This window comes from Lithobates pipiens, unplaced genomic scaffold, assembly GCF_037356315.1.
Source record: "Lithobates pipiens isolate NorthernLeopardFrog02 unplaced genomic scaffold, aLitPip1_a1.2 Scaffold_18, whole genome shotgun sequence".
NCBI classification, from domain to species: Eukaryota; Metazoa; Chordata; class Amphibia; order Anura; family Ranidae; genus Lithobates; species Lithobates pipiens.
In genome coordinates this window covers 433,278,872-433,303,374 of record NW_027507758.1, presented here as the reverse complement: position 1 = coordinate 433,303,374, position 24,503 = coordinate 433,278,872, and the positions used below count along the sequence as shown (strand labels likewise).

Sequence of the window (24,503 nt, the reverse complement as noted above, 5' to 3'; positions counted from 1 at the left end):
AGCAGCTCCTATTTAAGTGATGCCTTGATTGTGAACAGGTGTGGCAATAATCAGGCCTGGGTGTGGCTAGAGAAATTGAACTCAGGTGTGGACAACCACAGTTATAGTATGTTTTAACAAGGTGGGCAATCACTTTTTCACACAGGGCCATGATGGTTTGGATTTTTTTTTACCTTTAATAATAAACACCTTCATTTACAAATTGCATTTTGTGTTTACTTGTGTTGTCCTTGACTATTGTTTAAATTGGTTTGATGTTCCGAAACACTTAAGTGTGACAAACATGCAAAGGAACAGGAAATGAGGAAGGGGGCAAACACTTTTTCACACCACTGTATTTTGATCTGAGGCCGAGCTGTATACTTTGATTTGAGGCTGAGCTGTATACTTTGATCTGAGTCTGAGCTGTATACTTTGATCTGAGGCTGAGCTGTATACCCTGATCTGAGGCTGAGCTGTATACTTTGATCTGAGGCTGAGCTGTATACTCTGATCTGAGGCTCAGCTGTATACCCTGATCTGAGGCTCAGCTGTATACCCTGATCTGAGGCTCAGCTGTCCAGACTTCTCTCCTGTAAGGTTTTCTGCACTCTTCTGCTGTACAGAATTCACTCTTGCACAAATTGTCTACTGCTATACACTACACACTCTCCTTCTGTATATACTGCCCCCTGGCATACCGTCTGCATTGCTCTCCTGCACATATTGCTTCCATTCATACAATCCCCAAGCCTTTTCTCTACATACTGTCACTGTCATATACTCTGTACTCCTCTCCTGCACATACTACCTGCTGTCATACCCTTCAGATTCTGCTTCTGCACATACTGCCTTCTGTCATACCCTTCCTACTCCTCTCCTGCACATACATTACACACATACGCACATATATTACTGGTGGGAGCGTGGCATAGCATTCCCTTACCTGGCCACTAGGTGTTGCTACTTTAAAACAATATAAAAGTAATGAGCGTGGGTATAAAGTAGCAGCCTCTGCCTGTGTTGGTACGCGTGGGACTGGTCAAGCATTTACTGTCATCATGTATACCTCACCAGTGGAAGGCTGGTTCCCTGACTTGGGAATACCTGCAAGGGCCTGTGGCCCAAAAAGGAAGAACCAGGGCAAGAGAGGTGTGCCCTGTACAATGGGAAGTGCTGAGCAGCCACCAGTGAACTGCCTCTATGTTCTAGAATGTTGGCCTGCTAAGAGTTCTTAACTGGTATTACTACTTCAATTAAGTTATCAAGTATCAACTTGGTGTCTCCTTTCTCCAAGGCCTATCCAGAAAGAACCTGATTATGCTGGGAATACAGTGGACAAGCATGGTGTGTTACATCTGAACTGTAAGTTAATATACTTCCTACAGAAGTGAGGTCCATGTAGACATAGGAATCTGAGCATGGGTTGGTCTGTGGTGCCTGGTGAGGTCATACTGTGCCCATGTCAGGTTGCACCTGCTAATATGCTCTCCTGTATATACTATTGACTACGTTACTTCTTTTAATTTGTTTATTTTGTTCCCAGCCTGGAATGGACTCACTTTTGCTAATATTAATTAATCAAATAAAATAATCTAATAAAATAATCAAAGTAATCATCAGATTAAACTTCACAAAAGATATAAGTTTCCCACATTTGCTGCTTTCATATTTTTAGACTTGAGTGGGTAGAAGACATCTGGTTCATTATACTTCTTCAGCTTAATCCTATTCTCTTAAATTGTGTTCTAATATAATATGTTTCCAGTTATTGTCTGCAGTTTCCAAGAATATCCCTTCTTGTTTTTCCTTTTTTATCTGCGGTTTATAATCTCTGATCTTCTTTAACTGGCCACAAAACCATGAAAGTGGTTGAAAATAAAACAAAAAAACAAATATACATGCTATTTAAAGGTAAGCTGTTACAATGTAAAAAATAAATTAAAAAATGTACGCAAATTTTTTTTTAGCTTTCAGATTGATCATTTATTTCTCCAGTTCTATCTATATACACTACAGTATGTATATATATATATATATATATATATATATATATATATATATATATATATATATATATATATATATGAAGGTGCAGAGCCATGGGCATCTAAAGTTCTCATTTATACAAGGTGAAGGGTTTCAGAATGCATATCTAACACAGAGGAAACTTGGAATTTTAGTTCTCAGATGGAGGAAACTGCAATTCCAATTCCTTCTGGGATTTATAGATCCTGGATTGGGTTATGGACCCTGGATACTTTGTAGAGACTTGGGAGGGACAAAACCTCCAACCCTGGTCCACATTTTGCCGTAAACCAGCATACTCACTGTACAGGTGTGCCCAGGTTTTTTTTAAGGATGCTGACTAAAGTTCAGTACCCCACCCAAGAGATGGGATGTCATCTTTCCAGAAATAGGGTAGAAGGCCAGTGCAGTATAAAGCTGTGTGGTGTATGAATGTGCAGGTGACCACTGTGTTTTTTTTATACTCTCTGGAGGAACACAGAAGAGCCTGAAGCATGAGGCCAGAGCAGCAGTGTTGCAAAGTGGAAGTCAGTAGGCTGAAAACCCTGTGAGGGTAAACGTTCTCTTATTCTGAAAGCACTAACAAGCCAGTCTTCTCCACTCAGAAATAATACTCTAGAGCGGGAGCTGGAAACCCATCAACTGTGATCTACCTAATGATCACGGGCAGGTCACAGGTAGACTGCAATCCCTGCCAACCCCTAGAACTTGGACAGAAGGAGCACCGGGGACTGAATTTACTGGTACCGATCCCTTACACAGGCATTTAACGGGTGGAGTAGGAAAGATGATCAATTACAGTAAATGTCACCCCCGCTGCCCCTTCTGTACCTGTTTCTCTTCTTTTGGCTGCCTGGCCCCTTTGTGCTCCACTGGTCCCCCCTTCCCCCTGCAGCGTTCCCGGCTTCCCTCTTCTCCTCTCCCGCCGGATGCTGTGGAGGATGTTTCAGGATGAAGAGTGGTAATGATCGCTCACTGGGTACATTCAAAACTGTGTTTGCTGAGCTTCAATTTGTGAATGAACAGAAAGCCGTTCAGCACAGAGCGCTTCCCATTCATTCGCTATCCAGTATAGCTAAGGATGCAGAGAAAGAGACTGGGAAATCTCCGCCCTCAATCCCATTCTCTGTCTCAAAAGTGAGATATCAGTGGTCTGTTTAGATCCCTGATATTCCACTAAAGTCAAAGGGGCTCCTAAAAAATGTAATAATAATAAAAAATAATATTTAAAAAAATAATAAAAATAAATGACTGACACCAACCTCTGCTCTACTGACAAAGGCCACTGCTCTACTGACACCAACCTCTGCCCTTGTGACATATCTACTGCTCTACTGACACCATTCACTGCCCTACTGACACTGTCCACTGCTCTACTGATGCCATCCTCTGCCCTACTGACACGGTCCACAATCTGTTCACTGACCTACCGGCAATGGCTACACACTATCCACTGCTCGACTGACTGATACTGTCAACTTTTAGACCCCATTCACACCTGAGCGTTTTGTAGCTTGAAGCCTGAAGCTACAAAACGCTAGAGGGGAAAAATTCTATTATTCTCAATGGAGATGGTTCACATCTCCACTACATATCGCCTGAAGCCGAACGCCTGAAGCTCAAACAAGTTCCGGACCCTTTTTTGTCCCTCGAATTGAGCAGATTTGGGCGTTTTTCTTTTAACATTGGTGACCTTTTGCCCTTCACAAAATCGCGGCAAATCGCGGTAAAAAGCACGGGTAAAAAATGCAGCGAATCGCGGTAAAAAACGCAGCAAAAAACGCTTGAAAACGCTAAGCTCAGGTGTGAATGCAGCCTTAAGGTAGTGTAAATTTATATTTTTTACAGTGACATTTGTTTTGTTATATTTGTCTAAGTTTTTCTTACTATTTATTTAGTTATTTAGTTTTGGCATCTGTAGTTGATTTCTAAAAAACAAACAAACAAAAAACAAAAGGCGCTGAATCCCTGTGACTTTGATCTCTTTCATGTTGTTCAGGTAGATCTCCACCCCTCAAAGCATACCTACCCCTGCTCTAGAGTGTGGTGTGTAGCACTCTGCCTTAATACAAATCCTGAATTACTAAGTAACCATGAGCTTCTAGCAGAAGATAGAATGCTAGGTCTGTAGCCTGGCAGCATAAAGGTTAAGAAGGCTATTACTAAACAGAACCACCTCACTCCAGAGGTGTGCTGGAATTACTCCAAATGCTTAATGGCAGTAGCATGGACCTTGCTTGCAGTTTGCGTGCTGCTTTAAAGCATGGGATGAAGAGACAGTCTGGAAGCACCTTTGACACCCTGCAGGAAGGCCTTATTAAAGTATATGTAAACCCTCACCTTGTAAAACAACCCATTCAGTTCAAAATTGAAATTAAATGCAAAACATTTGTGTATATATTTAAAAACTTTATAAATACTTTCCCCCTTTTTATGAGTGATCATATACCCTCTGTTTTTGGCTGTATAAAGAGCTCAGAGAGGTGGGGGAGGAGAAACAACAGCCCAGTGGTCTTCTCAGTGAATGGCTATGGGGGGGAGTGTTGGGACAAGTCTTATAATCGGAGGAGAGCAGGCTGAGTTCTTAGTACAGCTAGAGAACTGATCACACTGTGCTCTCATGCCTAGCGTGGCCAGTGAGACTAGCAGGAGCAACAGAGATTTCACACAAAGGAAGCATACAAAGAAAACAGGATACTTTTTCATACAAGTACATGGTACAGCAGGCACATATCAAGAAAATGAAATATTTGTGTAGCGCTGGCTCCTGACGAGAATGCACTATATGTTTATGAAAATGAATATTCCTGAAACCACAGTTGGGTTTTAGGGCTAATTTTACCAAATTATGATTGCAGTACCAGTCCAGCTGGGCTGCACTGGGTCCTCCTTGGCCGCAAGTGTCGCTATCACCGCCGGCAAGTGGTAGAACGCAGTTTAGCTGGGTGTATTGAGTGCCAAGTTTTCTCAGAACCAGCCCAGTGAGAGTGTTCTCCTGCTGTGCACTCTGGGAGGTGGTATTTAAGGTGCTGACATCACATGCTACTGCGTTTCCGTGCCAGAGGATTTTTCTGTCTGTTTGGTTCTGACCAGCCCCCATGGCCCTCCTTGCCTGGGGTGTGGTTTCATGCATTTCCAAGTCTCGGGGCTGGATAGCCCAAGGTGAAGCAACTGCAGGGACAGGCCTGAATGGATGTCAAGGCCTGGTGATTCAAGGGTGGTCCGGTGCCGTCTCATCTAAGGAGAGGCGCATCAACTGGAGAAGCATCCAGGGGAGGACTCTTCAGGATAAGGCTATGCACAAGGCTGGCTTCTCTGAAGGAGCCTGGAGGCTCAGTTGAAGGACACTTCATGGATCCACACTCATAAGCTATCGCTGGACTGGCTGAGAGATACTGGTACCGTATGACAGCTCTATAAATGTGGAAAAGGAAATAGCTTAGGGATATAATGGTTATATAGCTACATGTGTGCACCCTCATCCCAATAATTTGAATCAGGGGGGAATATGGATATCTCCTATCTCCCAATGGAGACATCAACAAAGGCAAATTAGCATAGGGACTGTTATGGGGCACATAGAATATATTAATTCATAAGAATTCGATATCAAAACAATAAATCATATTTAAAAACAATTTATTTGAAAAAGACATATAAAAATAGATAAATAAAACATCTCAAAATACAGTTGGTAGAGACGAATGAGGTAATTATTCAACTAGTTTCGCTTCATAGCTTCATCAGGATATTACCTAAGTCTGGAGATATACAAGTTTAATATAACAAATCATTAATGTCAATGGTCACAATATAAGCATGACAGATAAGTATAATCATTTAAACATGGGAGACGTTGTCATCACAACATTTTGACATGGGGGCGGGCTCCTACCTCTCTCTCCAACCCTATTCCAGCTCCCGGTCGGATTCAGTGGTGTAGAAGGGGAGGAAAGGATCTTTCCCGGCGACTGGGAGAGTAATATTTCACAACACCGACAGTGGATCCGATTATAGTAGATATTAGCTAAATATATAAAGATATATAATAGTGATATTTAATAATAGAGTAAGTCACTAGAAAGATAGTGAATAAGGAGGAGAGGAACCACCAAAGAAAAGAGGTGTATGACCACAGTGGATAAAACTGGATATTAATGATCCAGAGATTGTGAGTAGACTAGAGAGTCACTAGTTCCCATTCCACAAGTAGAGAAATTCCGTGATATAAAAACAAACAAGTGTACCTGTGATTGCAAGTGAATAAATAAATAAAAGGATAGAAGATAAGACAAAGAGACCAATAAAACCGTGAGGTATCAGGGTAAAAGGTATATCAAAGGAATATCAAGAGGATATACACATATGTATAATTACCCCTTATTGGAAGAAGGGGAGAGAATTTGAAGGATCCCGGAGGTGCCAGAGAAACTGGCTTAACTAGAAATATCATATACCGATGATCTATATCTATATCTAGAGCTGGAGCCCGCATCCATATCTCCAAACAAGCATACAAAATATTTACAAAAGATTAGTAGCACATTGACCCCGCCGACGTCATACGCCAGCGACACGGCGTTGTGATCACGGGGTTGGGGGGTTTAAATGGCGATTCAAACGCCAGTTCGTAGCAGCGACGGGACCCGGTGGAGACGGAGGGTATTTGGTACAAGGGTGAGCCCAAACTTACTCCATAGGACATCATGCTTAGCTTATGGTCATTTCTTTAGATATGGTTCTGAATATGTTCATTTCATTGTCATCCTACAAGTGCAGACCAGACAGCAACTGAGGCCATATAGACTATTTAATTAATTAAGATGGACTCTGCACCGTACCTACTACCTATATAGATCATCAGGATATGATATCTCTAGTTAAGCCAGTTTCTCTGGCACCTCCGGGATCCTTCAAATTCTCTCCCCTTTTTCCAATAAGGGGTAATTATACATATGTGTATATCCTCTTGATATTCCTTTGATATATCATTTACCCTTATACCTCACGGTTTTATTGGTCTCTTTGTCTTATCTTCTATCCTTTTATTTATTTATTCACTTGCAATCACAGGTACACTTGTTTGTTTTTATATCACGGAATTTCTCTACTTGTGGAATGGGAACTAGTGACTCTCTAGTCTACTCACAATCTCTGGATCATTAATATCCAGTTTTATCCACTGTGGTCATTCACCTCTTTTCTTTGGTGGTTCCTCTCCTCCTTATTCACTATCTTTCTAGTGACTTACTCTATTATTAAATATCACTATTATATATCTTTATATATTTAGCTAATATCTACTATAATCGGATCCGCTGTCGGTGTTGTGAAATATTACTCTCCCAGTCGCCGGGAAAGATCCTTTCCTCCCCTTCTACACCACTGAATCCGACCGGGAGCTGGAATAGGGTTGGAGAGAGAGGTAGGAGCCCGCCCCCATGTCAAAATGTTGTGATGACAACGTCTCCCATGTTTAAATGATTATACTTATCTGTCATGCTTATATTGTGACCATTGACATTAATGATTTGTTATATTAAACTTGTATATCTCCAGACTTAGGTAATATCCCGATGAAGCTATGAAGCGAAACTAGTTGAATAATTACCTCATTCGTCTCTACCAACTGTATTTTGAGATGTTTTATTTATCTATTTTTATATGTCTTTTTCAAATAAATTGTTTTTAAATATGATTTATTGTTTTGATATCGAATTCTTATGAATTAATATATTCTATGTGCCCTGTAACAGTCCCTATGCTCATTTGCCTTTGTTGATGTCTCCATTGGGAGATAGGAGATATCCATATTCCCCCCTGAGCTCTATAAATGTGTCTATGTCCCTCAGTTACGCTCAAGTCTGTGGCAGAGACTTTACTTTACTTAACACCCTACCAGCTGCTAGGCCTAGTGAGAGGAGGGTTGTGAAAATCCAGCTGTGAAATGGTTGTTCTCTGGATTCTTTCTATAAAGACTTTCCATTTTTAATAGTCCAAAGTACCTGAACTTCCTCCTAACTCTTTACCTTAAACTGAGAGATCTTGTTTCTATTTCAAATAAATAACCCAAAAGAAGATCCAGTGTCAGTTTCTGCATTTCTTTGGGCCATCTACCATGGGAAACCCTAGACAGAGACGAGGTCAAGAAGTTAACGGTAAGCCCAATAAAACCAGCAGCTCCTTCGGGGGTCAGTGCTACATTGGGTTTACATATTCTTTAAGGATCAGTTTGTCCACACACGTCCTTTTGTGGTCCAGCAGCTTGTCATGGAGCAGGAATTCAAAACAGCAGATCAATCATGATCTTTTGACAGATACATTTTTTAGTTAATAATATGAACTTTGACCTGTTTGTTTAACCTTTGGTTATTGAGTAGTTTGACAGTTTTTATTGTCTAAACTGCAAACAGTCCAGAGGAACACATCTGGTCACTTGCTGATATTTTTTTTGAGATTTTAAGTTTGGCTTGGGAGTCTAACTTTAAGCTTGAATATGATGCAAACACAATAGGACACACACAGTTGCTGGAAAAAATGTGCAAACTCTTATGAATAATTTGGATGATTTCTATGCGAATAGCTTTTACAACATAGCAAAATAATAGATAACACATAATAAATGAACTAATAAAATGCAGCTGTCTTTATTTAATACATTGCTTATATGACACCATTTAGGATGGAGAAAAATATCATCCACGTTTTTAGAATTTAGTATTGGTATAATTTGACTAGCTGGCAGAAATCGACACCAAATGTTTCCTGTAGGTGCTGATCAGATCTGTACGATGGGGACATTTTTTAGTCCATTCCTTCTTAAAAAAACCCTATCACCAAACCTGCCTTTTATTATTAGGCCTTTAAAAAATGTATTCGACTACTTAAAAAAGGAAGTGTGGGTTCATAAAAAACAAGACAAACATAAATACTCACCTAGATGGCTGTAATATCGATCAGCTTTACACTGATTGATCAAAGACAGTTGATCCCTCAGTTCTCAGGACCTCTCTGAGCACAGAGCAATGACTGTCAGTTACCTCACTGGAGTGCTGGACAGTGGAGGGGGGTGGTAACGGCTTGTTAAGGGTCTCAGAGATGCTCTGAGAGGCTGAGTCAGCTACAGAATATGCCAAATGGATATTACTTACCTTCAGTGAGATGTGTCCCTTGTGCTGCTGTGCTCTCGTTTAGCAGAACATTTCCCCCTCAATGCCCCCCCACCCCTACTGCTGTAATTTTCCTGTGCAGTGGGGATAATTAGAAAGTTAAGAGCTATCACAGACACTCATCAAGAGCACCAGATTATGCCTTCCTGCTCAGATCCTCCATCCATAGAAGCAGGCAGGGGCATAGCTATAGGGGTTTCAATTGTGACCTGGCCCCATGCTTTAGGGGGCCATGTGGCACCCTAGTGCACCTGGATAGGAGGGGCCATGGGGGTGACAGTTCCTATGTATGTCACCCCTGCTGCCCCTTCTGTCAGGTCCTTCTGTCAGGTCTGTGCACGATGTCTAGCTCGCCATGCCCCTACCTCAGGAACTCTTCCCCTCAGGCACCACCTTCAAGCTCTGTTTGCCTTCATTCAAAGCCCAGAATCCATAGTACCCAGCATGGTGCGAGGAAGCATCGGAGGGGGTGGGGCGGGAGGCAGAGAGTGAGATATGACGGTCCGGTAATGCAGGAGAGGAGCAAACAGTTTGTGAACCTTTCACTGGCTAGTGGGAGGGGTAAAGAGGACCTGTCATTGGGGAAGGGATTTTAAGATTGGTAACCCCACCCCGTCACTGAGCTGGTTATGCCTTCCTGTTCTTGAGCCATACACCAGTCAGTGGAAGGGGACATAGGACCTGTCATGGGGGAAGGGGATCCAAGGAAGGCCAAACTACAAGTCCCAGAAGAGGGGGGAGGGCAGAAGAGCCCAAAGTAACAAAGTATTAATTACACTCAACCACCTACTATGACTGACCTAGGTCCATGTGTAGGATACATACAGGGGAAAGCACACCGGCATTCCAAACCCCACATACACGGGAACGCACACCGGCATTCCAAACCCCACATGCACGGCTGGAACAGCTTGGTGACAGGCTTATGGGCACATCAGCATGTGAGTGCAATAGTCTTTTATACCTTTTTTAAATAAACAAGTTTAGATATATTATACCATGATGGCCATTTATTTTCCATGAGAACTGGTAGTGCAAGAGAAACCAAATCCATTAATACATTGTCAGAAGAGGGTGCAGATTGTTCCATTGTGTGGAGTGGTTATCCAACTAATGAACCAAAGGCACACATTCACCTGTATTTGGTGAGTGGCCAATCTATAAGTGATCATGGAATCACAAAATGGTGGTATTTAGCTGCAAAATCAATAGATGAATCTATAGGAGCTGGCTGATCACTCACTGAGGCGACTCATCTGGGACTTATTAGCTACTTACTGAGTGTATTTAACTTTTCACTAAAGATATACATTGAATGTTTTTATTTTATTTCACATCAGCATTTTTATGTTTTACTTTTGTCCATTTTCTACATATTTTCACTTTGGCATTGGATGCATGGTTTTGAATTCTATGACTTAGGACACATACATTTATATGTTTTTTTCATTTGGGCACACAAGCACGTATATATAATTTCTTGAAGGGCATAATTAGTAGTGCGAGGGCTTATTAATTACTGAACAAAAAGTTTTTAAAGAGCACACTGTGAGGATATTTTGACAATAATATACATTATTAAGGTTTATGGTTATAAATAGAAGTGGTGGTGCACAAATTTATTTTAAAAGTTGGCGCAGTCTATAAACACATTTTTTTCTTTATAGCCTAACCCGAGAGTGGAGAGGGTCTTTTCTGACTGCAGCAGACAAACGATTGGCATAATATATTTTTGATTCTCAGCATGGGTACCCTGTGTATATATATATATATATATATATATATAAAAACATGACTATGCTGTATCATACTATTTCTAGGCCATGGATATAACATTCAACAAATATGTAGTGCAGTGCTAGTGCATGTGTTTTAAAAGACATTGGGGGTTATTTACGAAAGGCAAATCCACTTTGCACTGAAAGTGCACTTGGAAGTGCAGCCGCTCTAAATCTAAGGGGTAGATCTGAAATGAGTGGAAGCTCTGCTGATTTTATCATCCAATCATGTGCAAGCTAAAATGCTGTTTTTTATTTTCCTTGCATGTCCTCCTCGGATCTACAGCGACTTTACTTCCAAGTGCACTTTCAGTGCACTTTCAATTGCACTTGCAGTGCTAAGTGGGTTTGCCTTTAGTAAATAACCCCCAATATGATTTATTGATTCACCTGCAGTAAATATTTGGTATATGTCACATTCACTGCTTTATAAATACACCTAAAGTATCTAGATGTAGTGGAGTACATTGTTTATTGTTTATTTAGCCAAGAGAACATGTGTGAACACCTAATCAAATGTAGACAAAATAAAAAAAGGGGGGTTCTTTTTGCTTATGATTGGGTGATTAGTGTAAATACAGCTTCAGTAACCTGAAAAATGCACCTCCCTAGTAAACCAACTCCATTGGCCCATTATGCATTCGATTTATTCACATTTTATACTAAATTTTAGTCCTGAACTTTTGCTAGCGTTGACGAGTTACTTTAAAGTGGTGGACTTTTTTTTCTTTCTTACCTGCAAGGCATAATGTGCTAGTGTGCACCGCATACTAGCACACTATGTTCCTGCTTAGGTTCCTGCTTAATGATCAGTAAAATACATGTGTATAGATGCATTTAAATGCATAAAGAGGCATATGCATCCATGATTTGTGTTTATGATAATTTATGCCTTTGTTTATACTTGATTCACATGCCTACAAACGCATATAGATGTTCTTAGAAGCAGATTTTTGGATTCTGTGTTATGGATCTGAAAAAAGCTCATGTTTACCCACCTGTTTGAATGGTTTCATTGAAAACAATGCAGCTGCATTCAGATCCATAATTAAAAAAACTTTTGCATGTGTGTTTTTTTTTACAGCTGTGTGAATGAAGTATAAGGCCCCTTTCACACCAGTGGGCCAATCAGGTCTGCCTGTCCGTGTTACTCTCTATTGAGCGGCGGATGGGTGCTGACACCCGCGGGCATCTGATTCGGCCTGTTAAAAACAGACGGATGTGACCAGTTCCCAATTTGGTCGGCGGATCGGATGGACAGTTGGAAGGAAACAGACAAATAGTCCATTTCCATCTGACCGCCCCATAGAAAACAGCAGGCTGTGTCTGCTCTGCATAGCAGAGCGGATACGGACCCGTCATCTGACTGCTCAGTGGGGATCAGCAGAGAGATCAGCAGAGAGATCCCCTGCTGAGCCCACTTCATCTAAAAGGGACCTAAGGCTTTATTTACATGGTTGTAAAAATGTTATGACACGTGTTTTTTTAGAAGAAAAGTTCTGGCGTAATGAGTAAAAAAGGTGCGTATAGATGTGTATAAATGTGTAAAGACCCATTAAGATGTCTATGTGTACATAACTTGTTTTTATGATAATTAATTTTTCGCCTTTTTTCTTTACTTAATTTATGCGCATACAAATGTGTACACATGTGTTTATATGCGTAAGGGCGTAAATCGCATGTTCTTAGATGCAGATTTTTGGATTCTGTATTACGGATCTGAAAGCAACTCATGTTTACGCACCAGAAGAAAATGATTTGGGGGTGCTTATTTCAGATGATTGCAAAATGAGCAAACAGTGTGACCAGGCAGTGGGAAAAGCGAATAGACATCGATGCATTACTAGAGGGATCACCAGCAGGAGAAAGGAGGTCCTGATTCCCCTATATAGATCTTTAGTGAGTGTTTAGAATACTGTGTGCATTTCTAGAGCCCTCACTTAAGCCCCATACACACTATCAGATTTTCTGCAGATTTTTTCCTTCAGATTTACCAAAACCATATAATACGAGTTTCAATTTGTATGCAATCAGGCAGGCCCTTGCACTACATGGTTTTGGTAAATCTGAAGGAAAAAATCTGTAGAAAATCTGATAGTGTGTATGGGGCTTTACAGAATGATATTGATAATACAAAATGAGTCCAGAGACGGGTTACAAAAATGGTGAAAGGTGTGGGGATTGAAACCTTTAACCACTTGCTTACTGGGCACTTAAACCCCCCTCAGTCCCAGACCAATTTTCAGCTTTCAGCGCTGATGCACTTTGAATGACAATTGAGCGGGCATACAACACTGTACCCAAATGAAATTTTTATCATTTTTTTCCCACAAATAGAGCTTTCTTTTGGTGGTATTTAGTTACAGCTCGGAGTTTTATTTTTTGCTAAACAAACAAAAAAAGATGCAAAAAAAAAAAAATAAAAAATCATGTTTTAATAATTTGTTATAAAATTTTGCAAACGGGTCATTTTTCTCCTTCATTGAAGTGCGCTGATTAGGCGGCACTGATAGGCTGCACTGGTGGGCACTGATGGGCTGCATTGGTGGGTACTGATAGGCTGCATTGGTGGGCACTGATAGGCTGCACTGGTGGGCACTGATAGGCATAGTTAAGGCGGCACTAATAGGCACAGATAAGGCGGCACCGATGGGCACAGATAAGGCGGCACTGATGGGCAAAGATGGGCACAGATAAGATGGCACGGATGGGTGGCACGGATGGGTGGCACGGATGGGCACTGATAGGTACCACTGATAGATAGGACTGATGGGCACTGATAGGTGGCACTGATAGGTGGCTCTGATAGGTGGCACTGCTGGGCACTGATGGGCGGCACTGCTGGGCACTGGTAGATGACACTGATGGGCACGGATATGTGGCACTGAGGTGCAGCACCTTTGTGGGTGGCACTGTGGGTGGCACTGCTGGGTGGCACTGTGGGCACTGCTGGGTGGCACTGTGGGCACTGCTGGGTGGCACTATGGGCACTGCTGGGTGGCACTGACGGGGGGCACTTACTTTTAATAAGTGTGGCACTGCAGGGGGCAGGTGGGCACTGGCAGGGGGCAGGTGGGCGCTAGCAGGGCTGGCCGTGATCGGGACTGATGTCCCGATCACGGCCGTCAGAGGAATAATAGCCGATTACCGGCTCCGTTATATCACATGATCAGCTGTCATTGGCTGACAGCTGATCACGTGATAAGGGGTCGGGATCGACCCCTTGCACGGATCGGTGATCAGGCGAGTCTCATGGACTCGCCAATCACAGAGCGCGCAGGCCGCTCGTACACGGGACGACGTCTATTGACGTCGTCCCGGAAAAGGAGATCCGCGCTGTAGCCGTCATTTGGCTATAGCGCGGATCTCAAGTGGTTAAATACATAAAGGGGACAAATAAGGTTCAGGAAGGCAGTCTTTTCAATATGAAACCAACATCAAGAACACGGGGACATGACCTCAAACCAAAGTTCGAAATCTTAGAAAGTATTATTTTACTGAAAGGATAGTTAAAGCGGAGCTCCCCCCTAAAGTGGAACTTCCGCCACAATTGGCACCTTTCAAGGGGGAGGGGGGTGCAGATAACTGTATAATACAGGTATCTGCACCCACTTTGTGGCATAGCTAGGCTCAGAATAGCTGCAGATACCCACCCCCCCGCCCCCATTGTGTTCTGGGAAACACACAGTTCCCAGAACACAATGGGGACCAGTGAAGATGCACAGCGTGACTCACACATGTGCAGTAGGGAACCGGGCAGTGAAGCCGCAACGCTTCACTTCCTGACACCCTGACCGAGGATGGCGATGGGGGCAGCCAAGAGATGAGTGATTGCTCGTCATCTGCTGCCGACATCGTGGGCACCCTGGACAGGTAAGTGTCCATTTATTAAAAGTCAGCAGCTGCGGTATTTGTAGCTGCTGGCTTTTAATATTTTTTTTTTTATGGGGGAGCTCCGCTTTAAGGATTGGAATAAACAGAGGGAGACAGTCAACAGTAAATGGCTTAAAACAAGCTTGGGATAAACATATCTATAGTCAGACAACAAGGTTAATGAAGAAAAAACAAAACAAAAAAACTAACAAATAATGAAATATTAAATAAATAAAATTTGCAGACTCGATTAACTACTCAAAATTTTTCTTCTGTCACTTTTCTATGTTTCTATGAAAACCGGTTGAAGATGGAAGAGGTGACAGCGCGACACTGGAGGGCTTTGTTTTAAGGTAAGTTTCTCATAATGTGCTAATATGCGATGCGATGCACATCCTCATGAAATCCCGATGCCATTAACATGTTTGCATTGTAAACTTTCCATCATGTTCTATTGTGTGATTATTTTCTATATAACTTAATAGCCTTTTCATTTCTGAAGTACTGGCTACAATGTGTTATAGCAATCCAAACAAATTGGTATTTGCTATGTTATGAACACAGCTCAAGATACAATAATGTTACCATGTATTACTTTGGTGTTTGTTTACAGAGCTGAAATCACAGGTCCTGAACACAAAGAGCATTTATACCTGGGAGGACTGATAGAGTGCATGAACTTAATCACGGCTACGTGAAGATAAGTAATGGCAACAGTAAAAGCCAGCATTGGTCTGTGACCGCTATTCAAGTATACTTAGCAATATGATCCACCTATTATTTGTAGTATATTGCTATAACATAACACAATGCTTTAACGTTAACATAAAACCATTCTACATAATAACGTCAAAATGCACTCTGTTGTTTTTATGACATCCTAAACAAGAAATAATGCAGGGTTTGTATGACTCCAGACAGTATTGCATGCAAGAGACAATAAACGTGATTGTAGAATAACATCAGACACACTGACAGATTTGGTAATTCTATGGCAACATTGATCTTTCCGTTTGAGGTCTGACTGGTTTTCTGTGAAAGTTGTTTCTGCCCCACACCAGGGGTTTTGACCTTCACACGCTAATGACTCACTTATTGTACAATAATTCTGTGCAGCAATTTAGGTAACTCTCATATATATATAGTCTCTCAAACAAACTGTATCTATAAATCCTCTGTCTATAAAATGACACACTGTATATGTATTAATTATTATTAAAAGTAGAATTTTAGATATTTTTTCTATAGGGGTGGACACATAGTAAGGATAATATTTGTTACATTATCATTATGAGCTTTTTTAGGTGTAGGAGTGTCCCTGAAAACAGAAAACAAATAGCATTGGGAATTATTAAGGCTTGAATTTAGAAAGTGCTTTGACTTTCCTCAACAGACCTGATTGACTACATATACTGCTGGTCTACTCTTATTATAGCTGTTTGATTAAACAACTTGGGAGTGATTTATTAAAGCTGGGACACTTAGAATCTGGTGTAGCTGTGCATATTAACCATTCAGTTTTTAACTTCAGCTTGTTCAATTAAGCTTTTACAATAAAGTCTAGAAGCTGACTGGTTATTATTCTGCACCAGATTCTGTGTGCACCGGTTTTAGTAAATGCCCTCAAACTTGTGTCTTCTTATATCTATTGGGGATTCCTGTAACACAATCTCCCTGCCAGACCATATGACTGTGATTTGTTTAAGCTATTACAGAGCCAAGTATGAGAGTTCTGTATTTTTCTCCTAATATAAAAAATGGCGAAACTGCTGCTAACAACGGCACACCCAGTGGATTGTGGGAGGTTGAGAGAGCCACAATATCTGCCCTCGGAGTCCTTTAATAATTTAAAAAACTCCTGCAATCTGTAAAGCCGCGTACACACGGGCAGATTGTATGGCCTAATTAGTCCGTCATACAATCCGACGGACAGTCCGTCATACTTTCGAATGAACGGACTTGACCACACACGGATGCACAAACAGTCCGTCGAAAGCTTGCGCGATGACGTGTACAGCACGTACGACGGGACTAGAAATAGGACGTCCAATACACAGCAAAGCACCCTTCCGCCGTGTAAATCCTTTCTGAGCATGCGCCATTCTTAGTCCGTCGAACTAGCCTACTCACGAGCGGATTGTCCGCTGAAACCAAAGTATGACGGACAATATTACGGAACATCCGAAATACTTAGTACGCCAGACTGCACGCTGAAAAAGTCCGCTGAAGCCCACACATGAGCGGACTGTCCGCTGAAATGTGTTTCGACGGACTAAGTAGGCCATACAGTCCGCCCGTGTGTACGCGGCTTAAGATTATTCAAGACATCTAGTTCACCTTAAACATTGATTCTATATTATTTATTTCTTCTATCCAGATTCAAATAAATAATTTAACCCAGACCCATTGGGCAGAAACTAAAAAAGGAATTTTTCTCTTTTATATTGAACTTGTAAACTGGTTTAATGCCCAAGCATGTGCAGGACAGTGTAAAAATTGAATTTTCCTTTGCAGCTTTACTAAGCCAAGTAAAAAATATAATAATAAAACAGTATTGATTACCTTAAAAGCTACTTTTGCATAAAGCCAGAAAGACTAGTCCCTAATGATTTTTTTTTTTTTAAATACATTAATTACGTGTTTGGTTTATATAACATATCCCCAGGAGTGCTATTTAGTTCATAGTCTTTCAATTTAAAGTGTACCTTATCCCTTAAAAATAAATTCTCCCCGCAAGTTAAGGGCATATTATGCTTACCTTAAAAACGAAGCCCTCCAGCGGTGTGCTGTCACCGCTGAGAGGACTTCCATCTTCACTGGGTCTTCTTGACGGGTACACAGACTCTGACCGCTTTAATGGCCAAGCTGTGATAATGTCCATCATTTTTACGCCTAAGCACAGGGCTCTGAAGGAATGACATGACTATGCCCTTCCTTCAGACTCAGAGCACATGTATCAGTGAGTATCTCCTAAATGGCGCACGTTTAGGAGATGTTTTTTGTACCTACTGGTAAGATTTATTGTAAGTTTACCTGTAGGTACAAGTGCCTAAGCAATGCTTACTACTGCTTTAATGACTAACATTAAACAAATTCTGCCTGGTAATGGTATTATGTCCTTCTCATGCACCTTAAAATTTAAAGGAACTTACTGGCAGTTCACGGATATCCCAAAGTTGAGTAATGTGTTCACTTGGTCCATGTCACCTCTCCAGGCAGCCTCATACAATAAGGTCTTTTTGTGTTCCAGTGAGTTAGTCATTGATGAATTTAAGTGTGGACATCTATCCAGCTGCCATTGCTTCAGTCCCCCTGTCCTTCGAACTTGTCTCTCTGTCTTGGAAAGTGAGATGGAGTCATGTAAATCAAGGAGTTTCCATGCAATTTCCATTTGCTCAGCCATAGATATAATTATTTTACTTCTTAGCTTGAAAGAAGCGTAAAGCAAGGTACAGTCACTGCATTCAAGTCTAAGAGTACAGTCTCACATTCCAGAGCTGTCAGATTACTGCTGAGCCTATTCCTGTTTTGCGGTTGTCATGGGCAGCACAATTTGACACTTGGTGTGCTAAGGCTTTGCTCAAGGTCATTGGAATTAACTTGTAATTTATTCCAACATTCTGTCCTTTGTAACATGATGGATGTAAACATTAGAGCATGGTATTGAAACAATGAACAAAGCTTTGCATGCTGATGATTAGCCAGAAAGCTATTTGTCTGAATTGATATACTGTATTATTGAATAAAAACATTACCTCTAAGTCAGATTTCATATTCACATCTAATTATTCCAGCATTTCACAACCTAAGTTGCAGCATGCTTTAAAAGAATGCAAAGTCTCAAGGTACCCCAGTCTAAAATGTAAATATTGTAAATGGTACTTATCAAAGGGAAACCTGAGCCTGTATCAGTGCACACAACTTACCATTATTTCAGAAGCCCCTCTCCCCCTTGGCATCAGAAGTCCCCCTTTTACAACAAAGCCCCCCATCATGTCAGAAATTTCCCTCTTCACATCAGAGTCACCCCCATGCATCAAAGAGTCTCCCCATCACATCAGAGTTGCCCCATCACATCAGTCCCCAAATCATACAGCCCCCATCACAAAGCCCCCCTCCCCCCCAGTTACACAGGCCCCTTTATTACAGAGCCCCCCAATCACACAAAATATTAATATTCCACAAAAGTAAAAAAAAAAAAAAAAAAACTTTTGGCTATACATACACAATAAAATGCATGCAAACCCTAACAATGAACATCTGAATTTATTCCCTTTTTGTCTGGTAAATACTGTATACTATTTTATTATATCGGTGCTAAAAAATCCTGGTTGTTCCTGCCAGAATGTACTGTGCCTGTATTAACTTAAACAGTCTTTACCTTTTTCAGGTTGATTATGCGAACTATAGAACACCCCCCCCCCCCTATTCGTTTAAAAGAAAACTAACACAGCCACCACATCTCTGGCAAGCTGCGATATATAATAGTTTTATTTTTGGGTTTAGAGACACTTTAAGTATATACAGTATATACTTATTACTACAGGAATATGTGCCATTGGTGCCAGTGCTGGGACGTAAAAGCACATTAAACCACCAATTCATAGAGAGAGTCTACATTTAGACAGTTGCCATTGGAACCAGTGTCCCCACTTAAAAATTCCCCTCTTTTCCTGTTTAGGGATGAGCTTGGGTCCAGTGTGATCCAGGTTCAGTACGAACCTGCAAGTTAGCTTTTACTGCTTGGTCAGTGAGCTGCGGATGGGAGATTATCCATGCCGCAGCTGTACGTATACAATGTCAATGCCCCTGACATCATGGGTCTGATATGACCACTTTGATATATTAGGTCAATGACATTGACCTAATATGGGCATCTTATAGATGTCACAAACATCCCCACCCTGCAGAAAAGGGTAGGGTGCTTGGGACATCATTGAACTAATATAGCCAAATGTCACAAGCATTCCCACCCCTTTGTGTACGTCAGCTGTGGGGCAGGGAATCATATACCTGCAGCTCATTGGCACAGCAATGACAGCTAACTTCTGAGCCTGGACGAACTTGGGTCTATGCTGAAACCCAAGTTCAGCATTATTCTTGTTCCAATTAAGAATGTGTAATTTTCCATCACTTTCAGTCCCGGTGAAAAAAAATTGGTGAATCTCTCCAGTGGAGACACATAATGCAGTAAAAAAAACTGAAAGAGATTCCAAACCCCCTACTACAATTTTTTGCTTAACCACTTGCCAACACCACACCGTAGTAATAATGCTACAGTGCGGGCCATATATATATACACGATTTTGCATTTCCAGGTAGGACGCATGCCCATCCACCTGCATGTGCTGTCACTGGCCCCTGCACATGCCGATCACTGGGTCCCAGCCAAGGATTTATTGTCAGGACCCACTTGGTGGAGCGAGTGACAGGAGAGAGCTCTGTGTATGTAAACTCTCTACTGACAATGGCGAAAGCAGGGACTAAAAACCAGCACATCCACTAGTAAAAGTACCACACAGTAAACACTTTACAAATTACTAGGCACACAGTTAAAGTAGAACTATAGGTAGAACTTTTTTTTTTCATTTTGGATAGAGCAAGGAAGGGTAAAACCACTGTCAATTTTTTTTTTGCCATCTGTGTCCCATTATGGAAATTTCCCTTCACTTCCTGTCCCATAGCCAAACAGGATGTGAAAGGAAATCACTGTAAATTAAGGGAATTCCTTGGCGACCTTAAGGTCACCATAACTAGTATCCTCATTGGATGATTTCTCCTCTATACTTGTCTGGGAACAAACCAAAATTTGGGATTTTCCTTTACTTTAATTTTCAAAGATAATAATAAACAGATAAAATAGAGAGGGTAATGGGGGCACAAGCATTTTAATCCCCCTCCACTCTATCTCAAAACTAAAAGACAAGTTTTGCCTTTAGTTATACTTTAACCCTTTGATTGCCCCAGTCGTTAACCCCTTTGCGGTTCCATCACATAAAGCGTGACGTTGATGCGTAGTGCAGGGTGGTCCACCCATCGACGTCACACTTTATGTGATGGAACCGCTGCGCCATGTCTTTGGCGCCACCGCTTTCCATCACTTTTTACATCTAGCAGCCAGGTGGAGGAATAATTTGGCACTGTTTTGCTTGGGTGGCGGTTCCGCCCAGCTGCAGCTGCCTATCCTCCTTAGTGCATGCTCTCACGTGACGTTGGTGGGTGTGGCAGACTAGCCCTTATAAGTCTTCTGGGGCAGATTGACTCACATGGTGGTTCCAGCCCTTTATCTGCACACTTTGTGGATCACTCAACACTGAAGTGTCTATTAGGTAATTTGATCTTACTTTTTCACTATTTGATTTATGCTGCACTTCTATTTTATTTCATCTAATCTATTTGGTTGATATGGTTTCTAAAACATTTTTTATATTCTATGTATTTCACCTTTCTAATTATTCTAACTTTCTACTCTCATTAAGTTAACCTTACTTATACACTAGCATCTATACACTAGCATACATTAGCATCTCATTATCCTATCCTTTACCAAGTTTAGGACAGATGGCCTATTGTACCACATAATATGATCTTCCAACCTATTTTACAATCTTTCTTTTATTTTTAGCACATATGGTCACTGTTGACCACCATTATTATTTTTTGGAATTTCCTTTCTTGGAAACCATCTTTGTCCAGTCCTGGTCTGCCTTAACCACCTCAGCTCCCACCAGTGATACCCGTATGGGGTTATTCTGATTCATTTTGGCACATTGCTACTGCATAGATACAGATAATGTAAGTACTTTTGAGAGTGGTTTTGGGGGGTTTATCCTAGCCAATATTACTTCTAATTACTTTATTTTAATCTCTGCTTTCCGTGACAGGGTCAGACCTTACAGATATTCTTGTTATTATTATACTACAGCATTCAGTTTTCCACGTGCATGCTCCTGAAGAATGGATGAATCCACGAAATGCATAGAGCTACTATATGCCATGTTTTATGCCAACTATATGTTTTACTTACTTAATGATCACTTGTAATATGTGATTTGTATTTTTAGTGGTCATTTGTTATTGCTGTATGTTTATCCATTGAATGGAATATATTGGTCTTCTTGGTGTACTCATGATTACCCTCATGCAACTTACCATTGATTTTCCAATAAATTTAAATGTTTTACACCTGCCTGCTTCATTCAAATAGGGATGGAGGCAACTGACCTTACCCGGTCACCGCCTCATTTAAAGTCCCAACGTTCTCTTTTTCTTCTACTGCTATAAAAAAACTATGTACAGATTTCTTGGTGTGATTCTGCTGTGGAACTCCTTGCTGTAAGGGTTCTATCACCCCTTTGTGTAATAAATCTGTCTTCTAATCAACATGACTGGAGTTGACTGATCAGTAAGAGAATGGAATTTTACTGACAGGCTCCCAGGCTAGGTCAGGGCGCAATGTATCAAACTGCAGAGACTTGTAGCTCCACAGCTGCTGGTAGGAGAGAGAGAGAGATCTGGGTTTCTTGGAAGTGACTGCCTCTGCTACACTTTATTCTTTGCAGTGAGAGATTCTAGTACTTTTCAGGCATGTGTCTTTGCTCACATTGATCACTACCACATCTTTTGCCACAAGAGCTTCTTGCCACCAGATGGCCAGTTAAAGAGCACCCATTGGCTAGGATGCTGTGTAGCTAGCCTCCTGCTACTTCCTCAGCCAGTAGCTGGCTGAAGTTTTTGGTTACATCCCTCCCTCTTCCTCCATCGCCCAGTCCCTACGGCCAGCCTACCCAGTTTTACTATCACCTTAGCTAACCATCTGACCATGCTCACACCACACTGGCTGACGGCAGAATGATGTGGCTATTTTATGGTGGATCGAACCCACCAGCCCTGCCTGGAACAAAGCCTATTTTCTGGGATTTTGTCCAGGGCACTGTCAGACCGGGACATGGGTCTGAATTTTGTGAATGTTGTGGAATGTCCCAAATCTGGACTGTTGGAAACTATGCATTGGTTCCTGCTGTTGTCAATCAAATCTGTCAGAAACCATGAAACAAACTGAAACAGAAGTACAATCAAATCACACTTGTTTATTAATAAAAATAAAAAGGTAAATAGAAAAAAGCGTAGTCAAGCATAGCCAGAGTCCAGTAGCCAGATCGGGTAGTCAGCCAGTCCAAAGTTCATTAACCAGATCGGGTAATCAGCCAGGCTTGAAGTCGGGGATCCAAGGAGAGCAATTGCAAGCAGGATAAGAAGCCAGGAGGGATGTCAGCAAGCCAGTCTTGAAACAAACAGCAGGAGATGGTTCCTTGAGATGTGACCAACGTGAAGGCAAAGTAAAGAGTGAGCTGGAAGGCTTTAAATAGGCAGGTCAGACGAGCATCATCGTGAACAGCTGGTAACTGTGGAAAGAGAAGAGAGCTGGCAATTAGCCGACAGCTGAGCGGCCAGCCCAGAGGAGGAAGGGCTAAGCCAGCCCTGACAAAATCCTGTGAGGATGGAGCAAGGGGGCGAGGTCAAGCCGCACTGTGTGTGTCTGTGGGTGTACACAGTCCAACTTGGGAGTGAACACGCTCATACTCCTCTTTAGCACATAAGAAGCAGCTTCCTATGGTGGCACATGGAGAAGAGGAGCCTAGAGTGCAGCAGGGGGACCCCAGAAGAGGAGGTTCGGGGCCGCTCTGTGCAATATCTTTTAACAGAGCAGGTAAAATAACATGTATGTTATTTTTTGAAAAAAGTATAGCCTTTAGAATTTCTTTAAGAAAAATTTAAATGGTAACCATTTAGATCAAATTAGACCTAGAATAAGTAATTTTCCTTTGAGTAGGCACAGAGCAATCCAATACAAAGGGGTTGATTTACTAAAGGCAAATAGACTGCAGTTGCACTCATTTTCCCCAGATATTAGTAAAGAATAAAAAATCCCCAAACATTTACTAAGCTCTGGAGAAAATGAGTGCAGCTGCACCTGCAAAGTGCACAGTCTATTTTCTTTTAGTAAATCAACCCCAACGAGTTTCACACTTCAAGTGGGAGTAAACTCCCATTCCTGACTTTTACCTATAGGTAAACCTATAATAAGGCTTACCTATAGGTACTGTAAATATCTCCTAAACGGGCACTGTTTGGGAGATATTTACTGTGCATTCAGCCGGTGACGTCACTGGTGCACGTGCTCTAAAGGAATGGCCACCCAGACATACGCGGAAGTTACATCATTGTGGCTCCATCCAATCACACAACTGGAGACCGTGGTTCTGGGAGGAAGACCGGGTGAAGATGGAAGCGCCTGCAGCGGTGACAGCTTGGCGCTGGAAGGCTAAGTTTTCAGGTTAGTTTAACATAATGTGCCCTTCAGGTTAGAAAAAACGACAAGCGGTTTACTACCGCTTCAACACAACGGCACAAACACAAAGGACTTGATTTACTAAAGCCAAATAGGTTGTGCACTGTGCAAATGAAGTTGCACTTTGCAAGGAAATTTGCCACATAGTTTAGTGAATTGGGTAAGGTTTCACTTTGTAACGAATACCCACTAATGTGCATGGAAAAAAAAACAACAACATTTTTGCTTGCACATGATTGGATGATGGAAATCAGTAAAGCTTCTCCCCATTCACCAAGCTCTGGGGGAAAAAAAACCCTTGCAAAGTGAACAACCTTTTAGTAA

The 24,503-nt window shown here is 41.5% G+C and overlaps 1 protein-coding gene and 1 long non-coding RNA gene across 2 annotated transcripts in view; both read right to left on the bottom strand.

Moving 5' to 3' along the window:
* The window catches only part of LOC143990199 (uncharacterized), a 67,137-nt gene extending 48,840 nt beyond the window's left edge, over positions 1-18,297 (bottom strand). The window contains exon 1 of the mRNA XM_077490315.1: positions 17,980-18,297. Within this exon, the coding sequence (XP_077346441.1) occupies positions 17,980-18,230 (251 nt within the window). The 5' untranslated portion in view covers positions 18,231-18,297. The remainder of the gene's footprint in view (positions 1-17,979) is intronic.
* LOC143990198 (uncharacterized) lies at positions 5,630-6,017 on the bottom strand. Its single transcript, XR_013277211.1, has 2 exons — positions 5,903-6,017; positions 5,630-5,768 (listed from the first exon to the last, which is right to left on the bottom strand). It is a non-coding gene; the product is annotated as an uncharacterized LOC143990198 (long non-coding RNA).
* Positions 18,298-24,503: the final 6,206 nt, after the last annotated feature.